The following is a 22,464-nucleotide window of genomic DNA, read 5'->3' as shown; positions in this document are numbered from 1 at the left end:
TTGTCCAGCTGGCGCTGGCGAAGATCCTCTGCCTTTTGGGCCACCTTGGAGACTTCAGGTGGTTTGCCCTTTAGGCGAGGCTCTGTGCTGGCCTTTTCCTGGTGGATGTACTCCAGAAGGGCCTGCAACCAGACTATCAGGGGAAGAAATGTCTGAGCTCGCCTGGCTTTGATCACTCCTGGGGGATGCCATAGTAACTGGTGGTTCAGGGACTCACCCCACAGGAATCTGTCACTCTGTGCTGCAAAGCCTGTAGATCGATCTGAGGCTAGAGACCGAACGGAGGTTTGGCGCCAAAATAAACGGTCCCGAGGCTTCAAAATGTCCTCTGGAGCTTGCAGCTGAAGAGAACGCAGAGGGCAGCAGCGGCGAAATCAATCCAGCAGGAGGCCTCGTGATGGACAGAGACCGTTGGTTTGTCCTATGATTAGAAGTCATGGGGTGCTCCGGAGTTACCTTGTGGCACCCGCGATGCAGTAGGAGCTGAGGAAAGGCATTCGTAGATCACAGTTAAAGAAGAGCAGCAGCAAAACCTTAGACAAGCCAATTAAAGCCATTTTGAGGGATAAATTTGAAAAAAAAATCTAATTAAGTAGCTAATTTGGAGAATTAATTTATGCATCCAGTCCTGATCGGGCCAAGTCTAAAACTGGGAGGAGTCACCAGTGGTATCAGTGATGTCACAGCTGTAGACTCAGTCCAATTGGCCACTGGACAGAGACAACCCTTTCTGGCTGGCTGTACCCACCAACTGGGGAGAACAGGCTGGTTCTCACACCTCTGGCTTCTGTCAACCTGCCACTCCCTCTTTAGCTCATCTCTACCCCTTACATGCAAATTGCCTATTTCCTCTTCCCCCCAGCCACCTAACAATTTATGGCAGGATGCCAGCAAAGCTCTAAGCTGAAGATGGCAGAGGTGGTTCTGTTTTTTTTTCTCCTTAGCAGGTAGGGTAGATTAACTATGTATTAACCACCATCCGGAAACTCTTGGCAGCTTTAGTACAATCACCTGTAATAATGTCCAATGGACACATGCATCACACTATTTAAATTATATAGAACTAGATATAATTTGTGAGTAATAAGTTTTTATTTTTGTTCCCATTTTTTGGCATTTGGGGTTTTTTGTTGTCCCCCACCTTTCTAGATAGTATAATACAGGCTTTTCACTGTCTTTTTTTTAAGTGTCAGGTTTTTTTATACTTAGCATTGAAGTTTGTTCCTTTACTCCCTTCAATAATTCCTATTAACTCATTTTCCACAATCATCAAAACTACCATATTCTACTGGCTCTTGCACTTACACATACATTACCCAAATTCACTACCTCTTGAGGAACACAACTACCGGTAGTCCCCAAGTTATGACTGTAATAGCATCTGCCCGTTATGGTCATAACATTAACTAAATCATGTTGAATGGAGCCCCATCGCTCCTCCTCCAATGCATTCTTTAATTGAATGCAGAGGTTGTTAAGTGTGAATGAGGTACCTCAGGGATGGGCAAGACCATGGGGGCTTAGTGCAGAAACAAACGACGTGCTTCCAGCCATCCAAGGCCTCCCTGCACCCTCTGAGGTATCTCATACTCCCCCACTATTCAGGTTGCCTTGCCTTTTGAAGATCAACAGAGCTCAAGGCAAGGTGGCAAAAAAGTAGCCTTCTTCTCAGATGCTGGTGAAACTGTTTTCTTTAGATCTTGTGTCCTTATACATGCTTCCATGCTCTTTGGAAAAGCCTTTTTGCAGAGAATGGAGGTCTCCAGGGATGCCAGATCAACCCCACCCTTGAAGGCTTCTGTCTTCTTTGGAAAAGCCTTTTCTTTTTAATTAATTAAAATAAATTAGTTAATTAAAATTTTAATTATTTTTTCATTTTTTTGTCAGATGATGGACATCTGTTTATCCCAAGCATGTTTTAATCCTAGTAATATCTTTTAATAAAACACATTATCAGTACTAGAAATTGTACTGCAGTCATCAACATAACCTTGAATATATACATAAAATTAAATATTCTTAACTAATTACTTATTCCAAAACAGAATCAAGTTTTAAAATACATATATTATTTAATTATATTAAATATTTATTACAGAATGATGGAAAAAGAAAATATGTGCAAAACAAACTATTCTCGCTAAACTATTGAAAAGCAGCCCTTTCAAGTTTCAGAAAATAGATCCCTGGATTCTCTTTTGATAAAACTTTAATTAAGTTTATAAAACTAAAAGCCTCTTTGCTGGAGAAAGCACTCCTATGATGCATTTAAGATTGTAGATGTTTAAATTCTGAGGATACATATCCATTTATTTAAAAATTCATCATTACAATAATACATTAAACATGAATGAAACACGGATTTAGATAGATGATACTTTTTAAAGCAATTAAACCACATCTCAAACCACATTCAGTATTGGAAATTTCAACATATAGCCCTGTTGGCTGCAAATAATAAAATTTATTTAGGATCTGTACATTTTAATAAATATAATTGAGTAATATAGGTTTCCCTAGAAATACATTAAAAGCTAGGTAAAACAGATAAAAACCTAAGACTGAGAAATAATCATCCCCATTTTCCTGAGCATTTTTTTCTTTCATTCACATACCTTCAAGAGAGTTGGAATATTAAAAGAATTGAATTGTGCAACACATTCAAAAACTACATTCTGCCAGGTTAAGAGTGTGCTCTGAAAACAACTTTGGAAGCAGCCACATCATCTTGCAGAAAGCATGGTTATTTTGAAAGAGATGTACTTCACTCCTGCTCCTGTTACTGCAAATCACTTTCAAACGTTTTGCACAATCCTAACAAGACTTTTCTTACAAATTAAAATCTTACATTATGTACAAGTTTTCATTTTGTAATTCTCCAGCTTTTACAGAATCCTTTATCCATTGCTCAGAAACAATTTTAAACTTTTTCTTAAAAGTCCTTCTGATGGCTTTTATTTTCTTCAAATCAGAATGTTCTCCACCAATTACATGGGATACATCTTCCTCAAGCTGTGACACTACTTTTGCTCCATGAAAACGAAGTAGCAACTCTACAGTTAAATATCTGGTTTGATTTATTCTGTCCCTTGAATTGCCCATTTCATCAAAAAGACTCAGGTAAATGGTTTGTTGCCTGAACATACTTAGGGAACTTTCCCAAGAATAACGGGCTTCTATGCCAGCAATCACATCCTGAGAAATCTCTTCAGAGGTATTAATTCTTGAGAACACTGCCTTCAACTCTTGTGGATCAGTATCAGCTGTGAAACTATCACCATAAGTATCATATTCATAAGCAAAATGTTGCTTTGTTTCAGGAGACATGTGAATCATAAAAGCAGGCTGCCACGGCACAAACTTTCCAGCTTGGAAACACTGTAAAAGCCATTCTGCTCTCACAACATCATATTTGTTGGAATAAATAATATTTTTCACTCTAACATTCTTAGTTCCTGCCACAACACAGTAGGTATCCGGCCCAGGATTTTGAACTATGCTGCCACCGTATTCTGCTATTTTGCTTTCCAAGGTATACTTTGAATAATTTGGTGTCCCAGTCATAATACAAAACTCAACATCTTCAAAAATATTAGAAACTTTGTTTATTTTAGAAAGATCTGGTGCTTTAAAATGATCCATTAAACCAATTGCTTTTTTATTTTTTGCCAGAGTTTTACGCTTCTTTTCTTGTGGTTCATCCTCAACTACATCAAGGTGTTTTGTAGCAAGCTTCCCAGCAGCTTTACTTCTGAGTTGTTCTAGAAGGTCAAGAGTCATACATTCATACCATTCTTTATCTTCCCTTATTCTTTCAATGCGTGGAAAACGTAATGTACATTCTGTTTTATACATTTCACTACTCACAATTTCAGCAGCTTTAATCTGAACAATCACTGAATTACAAGGATCAATATAGACTTGAGGCTTCTCAACACCACATAAGATATTACAAGGTGGAACCTTCCTATCGTATTTTTTCCAATATGTGGCTAATTTCAAGCCAAGATCATACAGTTCTTTCATAGTGCAACCGGAACCAACACGACAAATGGAATGGAATTTAGATGGTTTTTCACCAGGCAAAGGAGTCTCAGCAACCGCACATAAAAAATGAGATATCATGCCACCACGAAGACCTTTACCCCAGTAGCCTCCAATAATTAAAAGGTCCAGTTCATCCATCAACCCACTGACATATTCTGGCTTGATCTTCAGCCATCCTTCCCCACGCTTATCTGGCTTGTAAATTGATATGGGGTCTTTTATTACAATTCCTTCTTCTCTGTTATCAATGGCTTCGTTTAGGGCATCTACTACTTCTTTCTGTGTGTTGGCTTGAATTCTAGAAACAATCTGCACTCGACCAGCTATTGGTGTAAAAATTGTATTTAATATATTGTATCTTTTGCTCAGCATCTCATGACCCAACTTTTGGTCATCGACCATAAGAACATCAAATACACAGAAACATGTTTGTAATTCAGAATCCTCCACCATCTTTTTGATGTCAAACTTGTTTCCTTTCTGCATAAATGTCTGGGTGGTAGGATTATAGGCCATCATTTCACCATCCAGAATGCAGTTTTGAATATTTTTAAAGGCCTGATGAATGAAAGGAGTCAATGAACCTTCGAGAGGAGAAGCACCAAACTGCTGAGTATAATCATATCCATTTCTGGAAAAGTATTTGTAAACATCTCCATCTTTGTGCATCTGCATTCGTTCACCATCTAATTTGGTTTCTATGTAAAAAGTCTGATTATTCATTTGTTTCTCAATTTGGCGCACACTGGCAATAGAAGCAAGCATTGGTTTAAAGGCAGAAAATAATGTAATAGAAGCATCACTAAGTGATACCGAAGGATTATGCAGCTGCCTACAAACCTTTTCCAAATCTGTGACACTGTGCAATTCTACAGCATCAGGATGGAAAATAGAAAGTAAGGTTTGCTGACTGACACCAAGTTTCAAATCCTTTATGATCATCCTGATCAACCACTTCTGTTCTAGTGCTGAGCTCTGAGTTATTAACTGAAGAAGGCTCTTCTTAACTAGATCCTTCCTTTTGGCAGCATTATTATTAGAAACAGAATCTAGAAGATCATTTACTTGTTGTATGGTCAGTTGACCTTTGTTGAAGCATCTTTCTTTTAAAACAAAGTAGGCAATCATAGCAAAGTCTCCAACATTTCCTTGTGAGACAGTGGGTGTTCGAAAATTTACAAGTTTGTAAGCATCATTTCCATCTTTGGGTAAATCTAGCAATTCAATATAGAGCTTAGCAAGCACTGTTTCTTTAATTCCATAGGCCATTCTCTCTCTTTCCAACTGTGGAAGAATAAGCCTCATTGCAGGATAAAAAGAATCTATCACATCCTTCTCATTTTTATGAAGAGCATCATGAAATTTCCTCCAGGAATCTAGAAAATCCTTGAAATACTTTGTTTTGTTTTGTCGAGATTTGCACTTCTGAATTTGTTCTAATGTTGAACAGAGATCTGAAAATGGGACTTGTGATGCTACAGTTAGCTTGGAAGATGAATGTGAAGTAGGGACTGAAGCCATCTTAGATGTTTTTTTCTCTACAAAAAGAAACAACCAAAGGAATTACAAATGTATAGATCTTTTTAGTTATCGTTTTACCATGATTTAATTGTATACCTCGACATTGCACAATGAACATTAAACTCAAAGTAATAAACTTAGTTTTACTGTCTGGTTCCAGCTATGCCATAGTAATCTATATGTGGTTAGAAACACATTCTACTGGTTGTCAGAATATCATCAGATGAAATACACGGGCAAAGCCAAATGCCACCTGAAACACTAAATAAAAGAGTTTTAGGCTGCAATGTTATATACTCTGTAAGCAAAGAAGCTTCCCATTTTATTTTTATTATATTGTTTCTTTTCATATCCAGTTATTCTAATTTTATAGTCTTAATTTACCTTTGAATGTGTTTTTGCTATATGATGATATGGTAGTACTGTATGGCAACAGTGAGGAAAACTGAGCAAACACTGATTTATAAAGGAAAAGTGTACTAATTGAGACATAAAGCTACATTTGACCTCACCAGACTTTTCAGTGATGCTCCCATAGACCTTTGTAAGTCATCAAATTTTAATATTTAATGTGGTACAATGGCAGCAGATAATGAAGGTACCTCTATGAGCAGCATGCTATGCTTGTATTCTTTTGTTTGCTTTCTGCATCCAGCATCCTTAGTCCCAGAGGATTAGAGAGAGAGTTTGGTGTAGTGGTTAAGGTGATGGCTTAGAAACCAGGAAATTGAATTCTAGTCCCACTAGGTGACTTTGGACCACTCTCTCTCTACACAACCCAATTCACAGGTTTGTTGTTGTAGGGAAAATCAGAGGAGGGAGTAGCATATTGTTCACCATCTTGAGTGGTGATGGCACAGTGGTTAAATGCAGTACTGCAGGCTATTTCTGCTGACTGTCAGCTGCCGTTCAGCAGTTCAATTTTCACCAGCTCAAGATTGACTCAGCCTTCCATCTTTCCGAGGTCAGTAAAATGAGGACCCAGATTGTTGGGGGTAATATGCTGACTCCGTAAAGTGGTATGTAAGTCCAAGTGTTATTGCTATTGAGTTACCTAAAAAGTAATAACGGCAGGATAAACATCTAATAAAGAAACAAAAAATATAGCCAATTCTCCTGCTGCCTTTAAGGTGCTGACCCAACAGAATTCTGCTGCTCAGAAAGAGTACAGATGGAGATAGCGAGAAGTTTAACCTAGAGCAACTGAGTCCACTCTGTGCTAGGCCACCTGCAAAGGAGAATACAATACTTGATCAGTCTTTCCCATTCTCCTACCATGATTGCCACATCTGGTGGAAACATAGAATGCTGCCCAGATTCAGCACTGCCCAGACTGGAAGAATAAACCAACACAATCTGCGACACCAGATTTGTCTTCTAAGGACTTATTATACTTTTGTCTTTTCTTTTTATCTATAACTTAAGACAGCAAGCGTATCTAATACATCTGTTTCCCTACAACAACTTTGTGAGGTGGACTTAACTGATAGTGACTGCTTCAAAGTCACCTAATCATCTTTTATGCCCAAGGGAGACCTAGAACTCAGTGTCTCCTGGTTTATAAACCAGAGCCATCAAACTACATCAAACCTGTCATTCCCACAGCCTGTTAACTGCACATCAGAGAAACTTCAGCAACCGTACTTGGAGGATGAGAAGTGATTAAGTAATCATCAACACATTCTGACCCACAGAGAAGGCACCCTGAACACATATTTTCCAGTTTTACATTATATTTTAAATCTATGGTATATACAATATAGTTAGTTTTTCAGCTTCTTTTGTCAGACACAGTGCCCTATCATCTACCTGTTTTATCTTGTATCAAGATAACGTTGGTGTGACAGCCAGAGGCTGCTGTGCATTATGTCCCTGCCCCAATCTTGCCTATTGATCTTCAAGGCCATTTGCCTTATAGCAGTAGGAAAATATGGACTCACTGAATGAGTTAATCATCCATGTCTCCAACAGTTTGTGCGAACTCTGCCAGATCTGGCAACAGATTTCAGGCAGCTAGGAGGAAAGGCAAGAAAAGTATGTTTGGGTAGCTGCTCTTTAACCACCAATTCTCCTATCCCAATTCTGTGGGATCAAGAACTGTTAGGCGAAGAGGGGACACTCTTAACTTCCAGCACTTTCAGGATAATATTGCCCACTTAACTATGGTAGATTTATTTATTTGTTCAATTTCTATACCTGCCCAACTCAACCAAGTGATTCTTAAATTGTTTTATAACTCTGAAAATTATAAAACAATTTAAATGTATTAAAACAATAAAATCACCCAGAAAATAAATAAGTATAAACAGCAGCTGTGATGATTAGTCAACTAATAGTAAACCCAAGTAATAGGGCCCTTAACACATTCCAAGCCCCAGGTCTGGGTATAGCTGGGCGTTATTTTTTTAAGCTTTGGAAAAAGCCTACAGGGTTGGGGCAAGCAAGATCAAGCACAGTACTACCTAATTATCAGGGTTAGGTACAGCTTTTGACCCATTTCCAGCAGTCCTCTACAACATACAGGTATTATACAGATAGCCCTCAAATTATGCCCATAATTGAACTTGAAATTATGGCCATAAGTCACGATGAGCATTAAATGTATCCCCCAATTTTATGATGGCTTGTGCAGCAGGTATTAGGCAAACATGGTCGTTTATTGAATGCTTCAGCCATTAAGCAAATCCATTGTTTGTTGAGTATTCTTTGTCAGAAACCAGAAATAAAACCAGTTTTGCAAAAAAAAACATCCTCAGCCATGGTCATGTGACTGCAGGCCACTGCAAACATACATACATGCAAGCTGGTTGTCATGTGGTCAATGGGGGTAGCCTTCAAAACTATGAATCTGAAAGATTCTCTTGTAACTTCAAACAATCACTAAGCAACCCAGTTGTAAATTCCTGTATATACCTATTCCTCACGCATAAGCCTAGAATTTTAAATGCCAAAGTACATCCAGGAAAAATAGGTTCATCTTATTCGTAGATGAATGTATCCACAAGTATATGAGGTTACATTTTAAAGTATCGGTGTATATGTTTACGAGTAAGTCCATCTGCAGATACTGTAAACCAAACCTTGAACTTTTAACCGCCCCCCCAAAAAAAACCACCCGCAGAGAAGCCAAATGTGAAAATTAAGCGAAACTTCAAGAATTGCTTTATTGGTAGATGGCCTACCACCTACCAACGTTTTTTATTGCTACTTTGGTTCAAAATTATAGTGTTGGCTTATTCACGAGTATATGTGATGTATGTACCCAAATGTATTCTCACCGGCAGATTACAAGCTACGGTCATCAGAGAGAACGGCACCTCCTCATTCCACGGCGAACCGCGGCCTATTAAAGCGCTACTTCCGGAACCTCACAGGAACGGTTCGGAAGTCGCCATAGAAACAGGAACGCTGGCCTGCCCTCGAACCCCAGAAAGACTCCCCAGCCCCTCTCTGGCCAATTTCTGCTGCGTTCACCAACTTGGTGAGCAGCGCTCTTTCAGTCGGTTCAAGACGATCCGTCCTCGTCACTCGTTGGCCGGAAGCACTTGTGACGTTGTCGATTCGGTGTCCCGGAAGTGACGTCTGAGCGAGTCAAGCCTGGTCCAAGAAGAAGCAGGATGGGATGCATAGTATCCCGTCCCGGGCAGCGATGAGGTTGGTGTGTTGGGATTCCGCTGATTCGAGCAGAGGCCTGCGCGCTTAGCTAAGGAAGCGGAGGGGCGCCGCTGTCCCTTCGAGGTGGGGGGGAGAATAGTCGTCTCAAAGCGTCCACGGCCTTGGGCGCCGCCAGGTCTATCGAGCGCTTCGCCTTCTGCCTCTCCTTTCGTGCCGCTGTGCGCTTCTCTCGAAAATCCCCGGGGTGGGCGCGAAAGGGCTGCCCTTATGTACTGGTAGTTCTGATGTCGAGGCCGGGAGATTTCTGAACTCTTTCGGAAAGGACATTTCACCGCGGCGTTCCGACAGGGCTCGGATTTAAATAGTTTTGGGCTTAAATGACCCTTGATGGCTCGGACTTAAATAGTTTTGACTTTCTGAACTGCCCCGGATTGGGAAAGGTTGGCCCTAGTGAACTAATCTAATGCTGGGATTAGCCTGTTTTACCCGAGCCTCTGTCTATCCGAATTGCTCCCACGATTGTTTCTAAAAATTAGAGGGGGCTGTAAAGCACTATGAAGCGGTATATAAATCTAAGCGCTATTGCTAAACCAAACATACGTTGGAAAATCGGACAGTCGATCTTTTGTAATATGTCAGGTTTGGCCAGAAGGAAACACTGCACTGGTTCGATTTCTAAAAGTGGATGACTGTAGTTCTTTCCACATTTCACATTTTCTTATGGCTTACTAAACAGTAACATAAAGCTTACTGAAATATTTAACGCCTTTAGTAGGATTTGTTAATTAATTAACAGATATGGTAGTACAGTAATTGAAATAGTTACTGTTTGAACTTCTTTATTTTCTGTCCTAGCTCCATTTCTAAATCCTGTGGGAATTCTTTGTTATAAAACAGTTCCTGATCTAAAGTTGAAAAGAGATGGCTTATGTAAGAGACATTTTCTTCAAGAAGTTGCTCCTTAGGTATGAATGCATCAGCTGCCTTTTGTGTTTCTATTAGCATATATTACCATGTAGTTTCTCGGGTCAGTGCCAAAATCTGTAGTTTATATACATTACATAAACATTAGGTTGTTAATATCTTAGCTCATACCCAGAAATTATTTAGGTCTGCAAAAATACTGGTTTATTTCAGAAATACAATGTGCTTCCTTTAGAGCAGTGGTTCTCAACCTTCCCAATGCCGCAACCCTTTACAGTTCCTCATGTTGTCTCAGTTCCTAAGACCATCAAAAATATGTGTTTTCCAATGGTCTTAGGCGACCCCTGTGAAAGGGTTGTTCGACCCTCAAAAGGGTCCCGACCCACAGGTTGAGAACCACTGCTTTAGAGTGTACAAACAAGCACACCTTTGTGCTTTGTGCAAGCCTTTGTGATAATCATTTATATCACAAATGCATTATTAGTGAATTAAAGCAATTTGCACTATTGAAATACCACCAGTGTATACGGTATAGTTGGGTTTCTTCCATGTTTTTGTGTGAAACATTGATTGCATGGGGCCAATTTAAACTATTTTCTCCTTGCTATTATTGTAAAACATAGTGTATTCTTCTTCTATATTATATAGAGCAAATCAAGATATTTCTTCCAAGAATTTGCACTAATGTAAACTTCAGAATACTACCATGGTATTAAAAGTAATGCTAAAATTAGTATGGTTGATTTATTTGATTACTTTAAGAACATATTTTTAAAGATTTTGTGGCAAAGCAGATTGAAAGACACACAAACAGTATTTCCTATCAATAGCTTAACATTATGTGGAGAGTCTGCAACAAATTTGATTTGAAACCTTGGACTTATGTACTGTAACCTTACCCTATGGTAGGAGTGATTTTGTAACATTGTTTTATATAATACATTTAAAGTTAGTGTGATCTAGAAACCAATTTTTGTCTTAGAAAACAAGGTGGTCAGTTTGAAATAAATCAATTTCCAATATGGTTTGTGAATCTGATTTGTTTATTTAGTACAAAGCTGAACATCAACTTAAAATTAAATATTCTAGAAATTGAGAACATGTGAGAAAGTAGGAAGAGTATCTTATTCCCATCTATGTTTTTGAGTCTCTATTTTTTTTAGTTTAATTTTCAGAGAACAGTTAAATTATTCTCATGATGCTGCAAGTTAAACACATCAGGTTTAACAGCTGAAAAAATAATGAAATCTGGAGAATAGTTTGTTTAAAAATCTAGATTCTTGTCACTCATTACTGGTAATCTTTCATCTCTTCATCACATGAGAACAAATATAGGATAAGCAACACTTAATCATATATTTTGCAGGGCTGGAATAAAGACAAGAATCAACAGCTATGATTATTTTTTTAAAAGAGTGAAGAAAAACCAGAACTAAAATATTACTGTAAAATTAATATTACTGTTGCAGTTGTTCAGTTCCAAGATTAAGGCATAGATGGATAATAAATAGATAAAGTAGTCTCAATGAAATCAGACATTTAAAATTCTATGACTGCAACCATGGTAGTAGTTTATAAGAGTTTGAAATAAGACTGAAATACTACTACTTTTAATGTACAAAGTTATCACGTACAAGTTTTTTTCCCTTGGCAATCCTGATTACCATATTTTTTAGAAATCTGATTAAAAAAAATAAATCTAAGAATACCAAATGAGAAGGTAGTACTTCTGAGAGGTAGTTTAATTATTCTTTGCACAAAACCATCATTATGTTTTTAAGTACCAACCCTGTAGGATATTTCAAATTCATGGGTGCTGATATAATGTTTCTAGATTCCTGAATGATGAGATGTTTGTGATATTTTCCTCAAGTCATTTTTGGTATGTCATTAGACTAAAACATTTGTGCATCTAAACTATTTTTTCTGTATATGACATTGGCTAAAGTTTGTGTGATTCAAAATGAAAGCACATCAGTGCAGTTCCTGGGCCTCTGATCCAGCTGCAATCTATTCCAATGCTATTCTTGATGGTCCCTCAACTGTAAGCACCTGATTTGAGGGATATAAGGATACTGCAGCTAGAATGGCCATCTGATTCTGAAATAGATCATTCATCACATTTCTATATTACCCTAAGTCAGGAGTGTCAACCTGGTGGCCCGCAGGCCGGATGCATCATGTGCAGGTCACACCCATCCTGCGAATGGGAAAAATGTCATGTGATGTGGTGAGTTTGACATCCATGAGCTAAGTGATTCTAGGTAGTTTACAAAGAAACCTGAAGCTGCAAGTGGGCTGGATGACACAGAAAACTGCTGCATTCTACTTATCCTATTTTGGATCAAGCCATTATCTGATTGTAGACTTTATTGGTAGCCTTGGAAGGTTTTTTTTCCAGCAGCTTTTATCAAAATTAGAGTATATAGATTTGGCCATAATACTTTATACATAATTATTATGCTAGTATTGATATTACTGGATGATAATGGTTATTTTAAAAAAAATTGAACCTACAGGTTCAGCACTTATTAAGCTTCTACTGAAGAACCTTACTAATCTATTTTAAAATGTTAATGTGTTGCTGTTCAACCTAGAAGGCTTGCTAAAACAGCTTATGTGTTAATTGAAGTCAGTAAATACCCTCCAGCCTATAGTTTAAAATGATGCAACACAAATGGAATGTTAAAGGATGAAAATATGAATACCTAAGCTTAATATGAAAGCTTGTGTCATCAAAATTTGTCATTTTATCATCTGCATATTGATATGACTCAAAGTTAGAAATTTTACCTCAGAAATATAGCAAGTAAGGATGTAACATAATCATTTACCAAGCATCAGTAAAGATGTTTTCATTCTTCAAGGAACCATCATTTTTGGAAGAACACATGGCTTAGTGAAAGTTTTAAAAATAGAAAAGAGTCTTAATTATCTTACATATTTTAGAAAGATAATACAACTTCTGTCACCCCAAGTTTGAAAAACGGGTTTTCCGTATAGATTTTTTTAAAAAACCATGCAAATATTTGCTGGCATAGAAATCTGCCCTACAAAGCTAGCAGGGTTGATTTTCCATGACTTATCCATTTCTACATTTATATGTTTAATAATCTAGAGTATGGTGTTGCATAAAAGAGAGGAGTCAGCTGCTACCTAAACACATGTCAAGTAGGATTTTGAGTTCCCACAGCTGCTTTCTTGATAAATGAAATTGCTAGGTATATGTAGATATTTTATTATTTGTGTTGCCCATAATTTATTAAAGGAGCCACAATTTCTAGATTAGCACAGCATACTGAAGAAATTATAGATTCTAAATTATACTTAATGCAGCATTCAGCACTCAGTCATAATGTAAAATATTTTATTTTGTTTAAAATATTATATTGACCCAACCAATGTGGGGTTTTGGTAGAAGACAATAACCAACCTATTACAAAAATATGTCCTTCGTCTGCAATTGAATACTTCATACATGAGCTGTGATGTTATCCTGATTCTTCACTTGCATTCCTTTGTCCTACAATACTTTGTGATCTCAGCCATTGTGCATCTTGTATCTCACATCTAAGGCCAAAGTTGATCCTTTCTTTTACCTTCAAGTAATACATTAGAAAAGTCTGTGATACCTATTCTACTTCTTTCCATGTATTTGCTTGCACTATCCTACATTCACATTTAAATAATAATTTGTGGAATAGAGATGGTACTTTGCATCAGTGGTGGGTTGCAGGCGGTGCACCCCGGTACAGACGTACTGGAACCAGGCCCGAGCACCGGATACTGTTGCGGTACGGTGCTCCAGAGGGCCCATCCGCCCGAGCTCCTTAACTGTGTTTTAAAGCTTCTGCGCTGCCACCCACATGCATGGTGCGTACAGCGTGACGCTCCATGGAGCAGCTGGAGCATCACGGAGTGTTGCGGAAGTGCTAAGATGCATGCGCATGCTGTGCATGTCCATGAGGACGCCACCAGCCCCGTTCCAACCGTACCTGTTGGAACGGGATTTGAAACCCACCACTGCTTTGCATGTAGAAGTACAAACATTGCACCTGTCTGTATCTCATTAAAGGAGTCAAGGCTACTCATGTCTTTTGGGAAGCACTTGAAATCCAAAGCATTAAACTCCACTTAATACATTTTATGTTCCAGCTCGCAATTCCTTTGAAAATTTGTAGACGCCATATTTTTGTAATAAGATTGTCTCTTTGGTAATCCATCCATTCAATCTTTAGAATGGAGTGTGGTACTGAAGGAACAGTAGGAGGGAAATTAGTAAAAATCAGCTGTCTCAATTGTAGAATTATTTTCAATTAAGGCATAGCCAAAGAAAGGCCATCACCTGTTGAGATTGCATGACAGGCAATGAAATTTCCTTTCTTGCTTCATATTAGGGCAAAACCAATATTGAACACAACATTGCCCTTATACATTAAGTAATGGCTCTGAGTTGCCATGAGTTTTAATTGCTGATGCCAGCTGGTATGACTGTACATGGATTTGAATGATGGAATTTTGATTAAATCTAATTAAATTGGGTTTCTCTTTTGGGGTGAACAGGGGAAGAAAACAAATTTAATTTGCTGTAATTTAGAAGACACCTAAGAAGTCAAACCTAAGGAGAGACCTTCCTTACCTCTATTTTCTCTGTCTTTTATTTATGAATTTTTAAATTAGTTTAATTTTCTTATTAATTTGTTAATTAATACACATTTCAAGTGACTTAGATGAGACACTTATTTTATTTTATTTTTCAAAAACATTGCTCAGTTACCAGAGCAATCTTAATTTTTCTGACATATTATGCTTAGCATTTGTTTTGCTTTACTTTTTTTGTTCATGTTGTTTTAAGCTTAAGTATATTTTCTTCTTTCAGGATTCATGTGGACTAGAGATTCATTGGCTACTATAATGGAAAAATCATGGATGCTTTGGACTTCCATTGAAAAATGGCTGCTTGCTTTGGTGTCATGGTCCTGGGGTGTCTGCCGTATTTCTCTCTTACCTTTGATAGTGACTTTTCATTTGTACGGTGGCCTGATTTTACCTCTGTTAATATTTGTATCTATCACAGGTATATTATATAAATTCCAGGATGTGTTGCTTTATTTCCCTGAGCAACCCTCTTCATCAAGACTCTATGTTCCCATGCCTACTGGCATCCCACATGAGAATATATTTATCAAAACCAAAGATGGTGTGTTGCTCAACCTAATTCTTCTCAGATTCACAGGTGATAATTCCTCATATTCTCCTACTATCATTTATTTTCATGGGAATGCAGGCAACATTGGGCATCGACTACCAAATGCTTTATTGATGCTAGTAAACCTGAAAGTAAATTTATTATTGGTTGACTATAGAGGCTATGGGAAGAGTGAAGGAGAAGCTAGTGAGAATGGCATCTATTTAGATTCTGAGGCTGTTCTAGACTATGTGATGACTAGATCAGATCTTGACAAGACAAAAATTTTTCTCTTTGGTCGTTCATTGGGGGGAGCAGTTGCTATTCACCTAGCCTCTGAAAATTCTCATAGGATTTCTGCAATCTTGGTGGAGAATACATTCCTAAGTATCCCACACATGGCCAGCACTCTGTTTTCTTTTTTCCCTATGAGGTACCTTCCTTTATGGTGCTATAAGAACAAGTTCCTGTCTTATAGAAAAATATGTCAGTGCAGGATGCCTTCACTGTTCATTTCTGGACTTGCTGACCAATTGATTCCTCCAGTTATGATGAAGCAACTTTACGAACTTTCCCCTGCTCGGACTAAAAGATTGGCAATATTTCCAGATGGAACTCATAATGACACTTGGCAATGTCAAGGCTACTTTACTGCACTCGAACAGTTTATCAAAGAAGTTCTAAAAAGCCACTCCCCTGAAGAAATGGCAAAAATGACATCTAATGTAACAATAATATAATTGTAATTCCAGTCTGTCTTTCTGATACAACTGCATTGTACCTGGATTTGTGGGAAGTGATCATTAATTACCATTTTTAAATGTGTATTCTGTATGTATTTATCTTTGAAAAGTGAAATTAAACATGGAGATATCTACTGATTTATGATCCAAGATAGTTTTTACACTGCATTGTAAACAAATAAAACTTCTATTTGTTTTAATAAAATGTTTTTTTTATTTAGGAAAAGACATTTTAACACATTTGTTGCTCAGTGTTGTGTTCTGAATTGAGGGAAGAATGAAGCAGTTCAGGATAGTGTGTATGTTAGCTCCATGGATAAACATGGTTTGCCAAATATATCTGGCTGGCTGTTTTCAGAGAATCATAGATAGGTAGATATCTGTTACTAAAATTAATCTGTATTTTCAACCTCTGCTCCTGCTTGGTTAAGGCCTCATCCTTGCAATGGTGAATGCTTCTTTGAGAGAGGATAGTCCTTCCAACTCTGGAAGAGATAAGAGCACCTCAAAAAAACCACTGCTGGATCTCTGTGAATGGACAATTTTCATCCTGTCTCCAGGCTTTTCTTAGAAAAAATGGAGAATACAATGAGACTACAGTTCCGAAGGTGGCGATCAGCTTTCAAAACCTGGTACAGTACTGAAACAACTTGGTCATCCTTGATTTGTGGCAGATCTAGGATGGGGGTAGTGTATCCATCCTGGCCTTTGGTGACTTTACATCTTTTCATACTATTCATGGTGTCTTGGTCAAGTTTAAAATTTGGGTATAGAGAGCACTATGTTTCTGTGGTTCTTCCTCAAAGTCTGAAGGTTCCAGTCAGTTTGAGGGCAGAGTCATGTCCTAGATCCCTGCTTTGAAGAGTGCCACAGGGCTCTCCCCCTTCTTTTTTAATATCTACATCAAGGCTCTATCACTTGTTGATATGGAAGGACAAACTCAGCTCAACCTACCAGGACAGTGACTGCCCTATAGGGCCTGGGCTAGAGATATTTAAAGTTTGAATGGGGTTCTACTACCCTGCTTGGATTCAGCATGTAATTTTGTAGTCCACTTAGATTCATAGCTCCTGTCCAAAGAGTGGGTGGTATCTGTGAGCCCAAGGACTTTTACATAATTGTCTTATACACCATTTGTACCTTTTCCTGGACTGCTTCCAGTCATTCATCTTTAGTCATTCCTGAATGAATTACTGAAACCTATTCTACTTGGGGCTGCCCTCTGAAGACTATTTGGAATGTAGCTATGCAGGTATGCATTCCTCATTATACTTATGTGACACCACAAGATGCATTGGCTTTATATAGATTTCTAGTTGCAATTCAAAGTGCTAGTTGTCACCTGTAAACCATTTCATGGCATTGGAGTGAATTGCTTACGGGACTGCATTTTTCCAATGGTACCTGCCTATCCCACATGTTCCAACAGAAAGGGCCCAAGATGAAACATTTTGTGGGACCTCAGAAGCATGCCTTCTCAGCAGTAGCCCCTAGCCTTTGGGCTTGTCTTTCTGCTGGTACATTGCTGGTCCCAGCACTCCAGACTTTAGAAAGGTTAAGATCTGGCTTTCTCCCCAACTCTTGGGATAAGAAGAGCAGATTTCCCATTGGGTGGGATACAACAAGCTTTTTGTTTTGATCATGTAATTGTTCGGCAGTATTTTATTTTAATGGTATGTATTTCTTTTGTTTTGAGTTGTGTAGCTGTACAACTGTCATAAAGGAAACTATTTTAGGCTAGAAGCAGAGAACAGAAAGGGTGTAAGAATTTGGTTTCACTATAAATAAGCCTTGCACTTTCTAGAATTTTTGTTTTTTAAAAATTTTTTATTAACAAACATGTAAAATACACACACACAAAACTTAGACTACACCACATTTACACAATACAATACAAACAGGAGCTTCCTGTTCTTTCTAATAGCAATTATCAATCGATACCGCTCACCTTATATTATTTCCCCTTCTATTGTATTTCATTCGGATTTCACCATTCTTAACCCTCTTATTTTACTCATAACTATTATTTTTGAGTTTTGTTATATTCCTTCATTGATTCTTGTTTCTTTCCTCCATCCACCTATACCATTTATCCCATATCTGGTAGAATTCTGATTCTTTTCTCTGGATTTCTTTAGTTAGTTTGTCCATTTCAGAACAATCCATAACCTTTCTTATTATTTCATCTTCGCTTGGAATTAATTTGTTTTTCCATTTCTGGACAAAGGCAATCCTTGCCGTCGTAATTATATGTAGTATTAAATACTGGATTTATTTTTTGTATTTCACAGACATCATTTCTAATAAAAAAACTTCAGGTTTCCATTCTATTTTAACCCCTGTTATTGCCTCCAGCCAATTTTTGATCCTTTTCCAAAAAAATTTAGCCGCCTCACGGGTCTACCATAAATGGTAATATGGAATTATTCTTAAGTAATAGTTGATGGTGGCTTTTCTATGATATTTCATTTATCTTTTTCTTTTTCCTTGGCTGCATTTGACCACATTTGTCATTTTCTAGTCCATCTTGGCAGGAGAAAACTGGCAACTATTACTTTAATACATATGATTAAATCTCCAAATTTAATTTAATTTTGTGATTCATGATTAACTTTTTTAATATTGTTAATATTATAAATAGCACTAAGGGAAAAGCAATTCATTGGAATGGCTACTTAAATACTGCGTACTGCTCATTCTGCATTTTAATATAGGTATATCTAAAGATTATAATCATTTTGATATTACCATACAGTGTCAAAGGCAGGTAAACCTGGTTATGCCCAAGACTTTAGTTTGCAGTCCTGGTATTGCAAAATATTGAACTCTATATTTTCCCAGGGATTTTTATTTACTTTCATCATGAGGAGGTCCTGGTTCAAATCTGGGTGCTTCTCCCTCTGGGAGATTGAGATTGCCTGATATAAAACTACTTTGTGGTTAATTGTTTACTTTGGATAAAAGAGAGGGTGCTGCTGAGAAATAAAAGAACATTTGAATTAATGTGATCTGAGGTTTGGAAGGCATGGCGTTCTATTGAACTATAAAGTTAATGTAAATTTTAGAAATTACTTTATCAGAAGTGCCATATTGAGACTACAGAATTGATATATTCCAAACTAAACTTGAAAATGCTTTTATGGGTCACAGCACAGGAAGTATTTTATAGGAAATAAACAGCAGGTGAAGAGAAACAAATATATAATACGATTGCTGCTGCAGAGCAACAATATGCCCCAAAATGGAAAGATTCTGAAACATTCCCAATGGAGCAATGGTTGTTGAAGATGATGGAATTAGCAGAAATGGCACAACTAACTTTTTTGCTTTGAGAAAAATCAATTACCCCATTTATTAGTGACTTCAAACTCCTTATGGACTTTTTACTGAAAAGAGAAAAAAACGAACGGATGATTTCATTTAGGGATTCGAATAGTACGAAGAGTAGATTATGGAAATAAAGAAACTTTGAAAGCCATTTATTATTTTCTTATTAACATAATATGTAATGCATTTAAATCCCAGTAGCATTTGTACTTTAATATTTTTATTTTATTTTTTTGCTTTTCTTATGACATTATTTACTTTGGAAACATCTCTCTGCATGTGCTATTGTGAACATAATGATCATAATACAAAAATACTCTACACCAAATATTTTTAGAAATATTCTAGTATTATTATGCTAAATACTATAAGATTTCTTACAATATGTGGTGTCAAAAATTGATTATTATATTCAGAATAACACAGGCAATGTGATGTTTATACTGTGCTAAATGAAAGCCATCAAGGCATCAGGCTAGAAACTGTGTGGTTGTGAGTTCTAATTTTGCCTTGGGCATGAAGCCAGCTGAGTGACCTGGAGAGTCATTCCCTCAGTGCTAGAAATAGGCAAGAGCAATTCATTTCTAGATTATTATTATTATTAGATTTTTGTATCCTGCCTTTTTAATAATAACTTTTTATATACTGTAAAATATCAAAGATAACTAATACTCCCTCCTCCTATTATCCCCACAACAACCAACCTTATGAGGGGATTAGGCTAAGACAGAGAGGGACTGGCCCAAAGTCTCCTAGCTAGCTTTTATGTTTGAGTTGGGACTAGAGCTCACTTACTCCTGCTTTCCAGGCTATCTGTCTTCACCATTACACCAAACTGAAATCCTGTCAAGAAAGTTGCAGAGATTAGTTAAGGTGAAAGATGAAGGAATGACCAGTGATCTGAAGGCACACAAACATATGCAAAAGTACCATGTTTCCCCAAAAATACATGTCCTGATAATAAGGCCATGCCACATTTTTCTGGTGGGCAAAAATATAAGCCCCTCCCACAAATAAGCCTCCTGGACAACCCCCCACCTCCGACCAGGCAGAGCGCCGCTCACCAACCTAGTGGTATCCTGAAGGTGCCAAGCCGCAGGAACCGGGGGGGGGGGGGGAAGGTGATCGCATTGCTTGGTGCCTTCGGGATACTCCTAGGTTGGTGAGCGGCACTGTGCCCAGCTGAAGAGGGGGGTTGCCAAGTGGCTACTCTCTTGCGAGCGGGCTCCCAAAGAGCTGGGCACAGCAGCCACCCGGCAAACCCACTTTTCAGCCATGCAGAGCGCCATTCACTGACCTAGGGGTATTGCCAAGCCATGTGAGCGTCTGTTTGCTGCCGCCCAACTCCTGCACCTTGGCGCTTTCGAAATGCCAGTGAATGGCGCTCTGCATGGCTAGAGAAGGTTGCACGAGTGGCTGTTCCGCTCCCACTCATGCGCCTCCCAGTCTCACAATGCCCTGGCCCAGTTCTCCCTGCAGAGCCAGGGCACCTCCACTGCCGCCATCCCAGCATGGCTTTTTCAGCAGCTTCCAAACTGAGTATTCTGGCAGTGGCCACTCTGGGCATATGCTCTCTATGGTTGTGGGCTAGCTGTCGGCAGAGCATACAACCATAGAGAGTACGCCCAGAGCGGCCACTGCCGGAAGACTCAGTTTGGAAGCCGCTGAAAAAGTCTTGCTGGGATGGTGGTGGCGGCGGCAGCAGAGGTGCCCCGGCTCTCCAGGGAGAACTGGGCCAGGGCATTGTGAGTCTGGGAGGCACATGAGCAAGAGCGGAACAGCCGTGCAGAGCGCCATTCACTGGCATTTTGAAGGCGCCAAGCCACAACAGCCAGGCAGCAGCGAACAGGCACTCACGTGGCTTGGCAATACCCCTAGGTCAGTGAATGGCGCTGTGCCCGGCTGGAAAGAGGGGTTGTCGGGTGGCTTCTCATGAGCGTGGTCGCTTCATGGCTGTTGTATTGTGCTGCTGCGACAGCGCAACAGCCATTCACCCATGAGGCTGTGCCCAGCTCTTTGGGAGCCTGCTCGCAAGAGAGCAACTGCCCAGCAACCCCAAAACGATAAACCCTCCCCTCATAATAAGGCCCAAGCCATATTTTGTGGGTAAAAAGAAAACAAGACCATGTCTTATTTTCGGGGAAACACAGTATGTGAATCCAATTGTGCCAACCATGAGGATAATGCAGCTAGACTATTACAGTGGTTTTCCAGAAATAGGCATTTTTTCATAATCACTTAGGAATTGATATTGTATCATTATGTTTATGTTGATTTATTGTACTTTAGTTTTTCAAGATACTTGCTTTGACTTACAGACATTTTTTAATAACCTTGAAACTTATCATATTTTAGAAATACATAATTTTCCTATTTTGATAGCAGAGCAGCTTTTGTGGGTCAGTAATTTCCTGAGCCTGTAATGAAAACTTTGATTAATCTTTTACCAATATTTTTGAGCAAAACCTTTTTAAATACACCATCTTCGTCTAACGCCAGACTAGAAGCTGGTAGACAGTAGGTTCCAGTCCAGCCTTAGGCATAAAAGCCAGTTAGGTGACTTTGGACCAATCATTCTCAGCCCAACCCACCTCACAAAGTTGTTATAAGGAAAATAGGAGGTGAAAGGTATATTAGGCATGTTCATTGCCTCAAGTTAATAAAATAATAAAGGCTGGATAGAAATCTAATAAATACATAATCTTTTTCTATAGGCAAAATTTGTTTTACATTTTTACATTATCATACAGTATTAGAGGGAAAGGACAAGAGAAAGGATGTTTCTAAGTAAATATACTATGTATTTGAAAAGAAGAAATACAGTATAATAATAGAGGCAGATAATTGTTTTTGTAATTGCTCAAAGAAGACGGGTTATAAATATAAATTGCAGTAATTTTAGTTTATGCGAATTAATATCTAATATATGCAATGAATTTTCTACTTAATATATTTATAATTGATTTATACATTGATTCACTAATTAAATTACTTAATATTCTAATTACTTTCTAATGTATGCAATTAATTTTCATTATGGCATCGAGAAATGTAGAATAATTGTGCTGAAAGAACTGTGATTCAAGTAGGTTCATAGCA

General features: G+C 38.2%; 2 protein-coding genes across 4 annotated transcripts; one reads left to right on the top strand and one right to left on the bottom strand.

The window, feature by feature from the left end:
• Positions 1 to 1,937: 1,937 nt before the first annotated feature.
• LOC106543713 (DNA ligase 4) lies at positions 1,938 to 9,041 on the bottom strand. The gene is made up of 2 exons (XM_014059779.2): positions 8,847 to 9,041; positions 1,938 to 5,585 (listed from the first exon to the last, which is right to left on the bottom strand). The coding sequence occupies exon 2, from the start codon at positions 5,566 to 5,568 to the stop codon at positions 2,845 to 2,847; it is 2,724 nt and encodes a 907-aa protein (XP_013915254.2). The 5' UTR covers positions 5,569 to 5,585; positions 8,847 to 9,041; the 3' UTR covers positions 1,938 to 2,844.
• A 151-nt stretch (positions 9,042 to 9,192) lies between these two features.
• Positions 9,193 to 16,243, top strand: LOC148045599 (protein ABHD13). Of its 3 annotated transcripts, XM_087716681.1 has the most exons (3): positions 9,193 to 9,222; positions 10,039 to 10,148; positions 14,987 to 16,243. In XM_087716681.1, the coding sequence occupies exon 3, from the start codon at positions 14,992 to 14,994 to the stop codon at positions 16,033 to 16,035; it is 1,044 nt and encodes a 347-aa protein (XP_087572807.1). In that variant the 5' UTR covers positions 9,193 to 9,222; positions 10,039 to 10,148; positions 14,987 to 14,991; the 3' UTR covers positions 16,036 to 16,243. The 3 variants fall into 3 exon arrangements, with proteins under 3 accessions (XP_087572807.1, XP_087572808.1, XP_087572810.1); XM_087716682.1 differs by lacking the exon at positions 10,039 to 10,148 and having other exon boundaries at positions 9,198 to 9,222; XM_087716684.1 differs by lacking the exons at positions 9,193 to 9,222; positions 10,039 to 10,148 and adding an exon at positions 11,316 to 12,337.
• Positions 16,244 to 22,464: the final 6,221 nt, after the last annotated feature.

This window comes from Thamnophis sirtalis, unplaced genomic scaffold (genome assembly GCF_051295495.1).
Source record: "Thamnophis sirtalis isolate CommonGarterSnake01/CBP01778 unplaced genomic scaffold, rThaSir2_p1.2 scaffold_5, whole genome shotgun sequence".
NCBI lineage: Eukaryota > Metazoa > Chordata > Lepidosauria > Squamata > Natricidae > Thamnophis > Thamnophis sirtalis.
This window is presented reverse-complemented; position numbering and strand designations above follow the sequence as displayed.

Bases quoted from the DNA above. Each gene is read 5' to 3' on its own strand.
- LOC106543713 (XM_014059779.2), bottom strand. From the start codon at position 5,568: ATGGCTTCAGTCCCTACTTCACATTCATCTTCCAAGCTAACTGTAGCA.
- LOC148045599 (XM_087716681.1), top strand. From the start codon at position 14,992: ATGTGGACTAGAGATTCATTGGCTACTATAATGGAAAAATCATGGATG.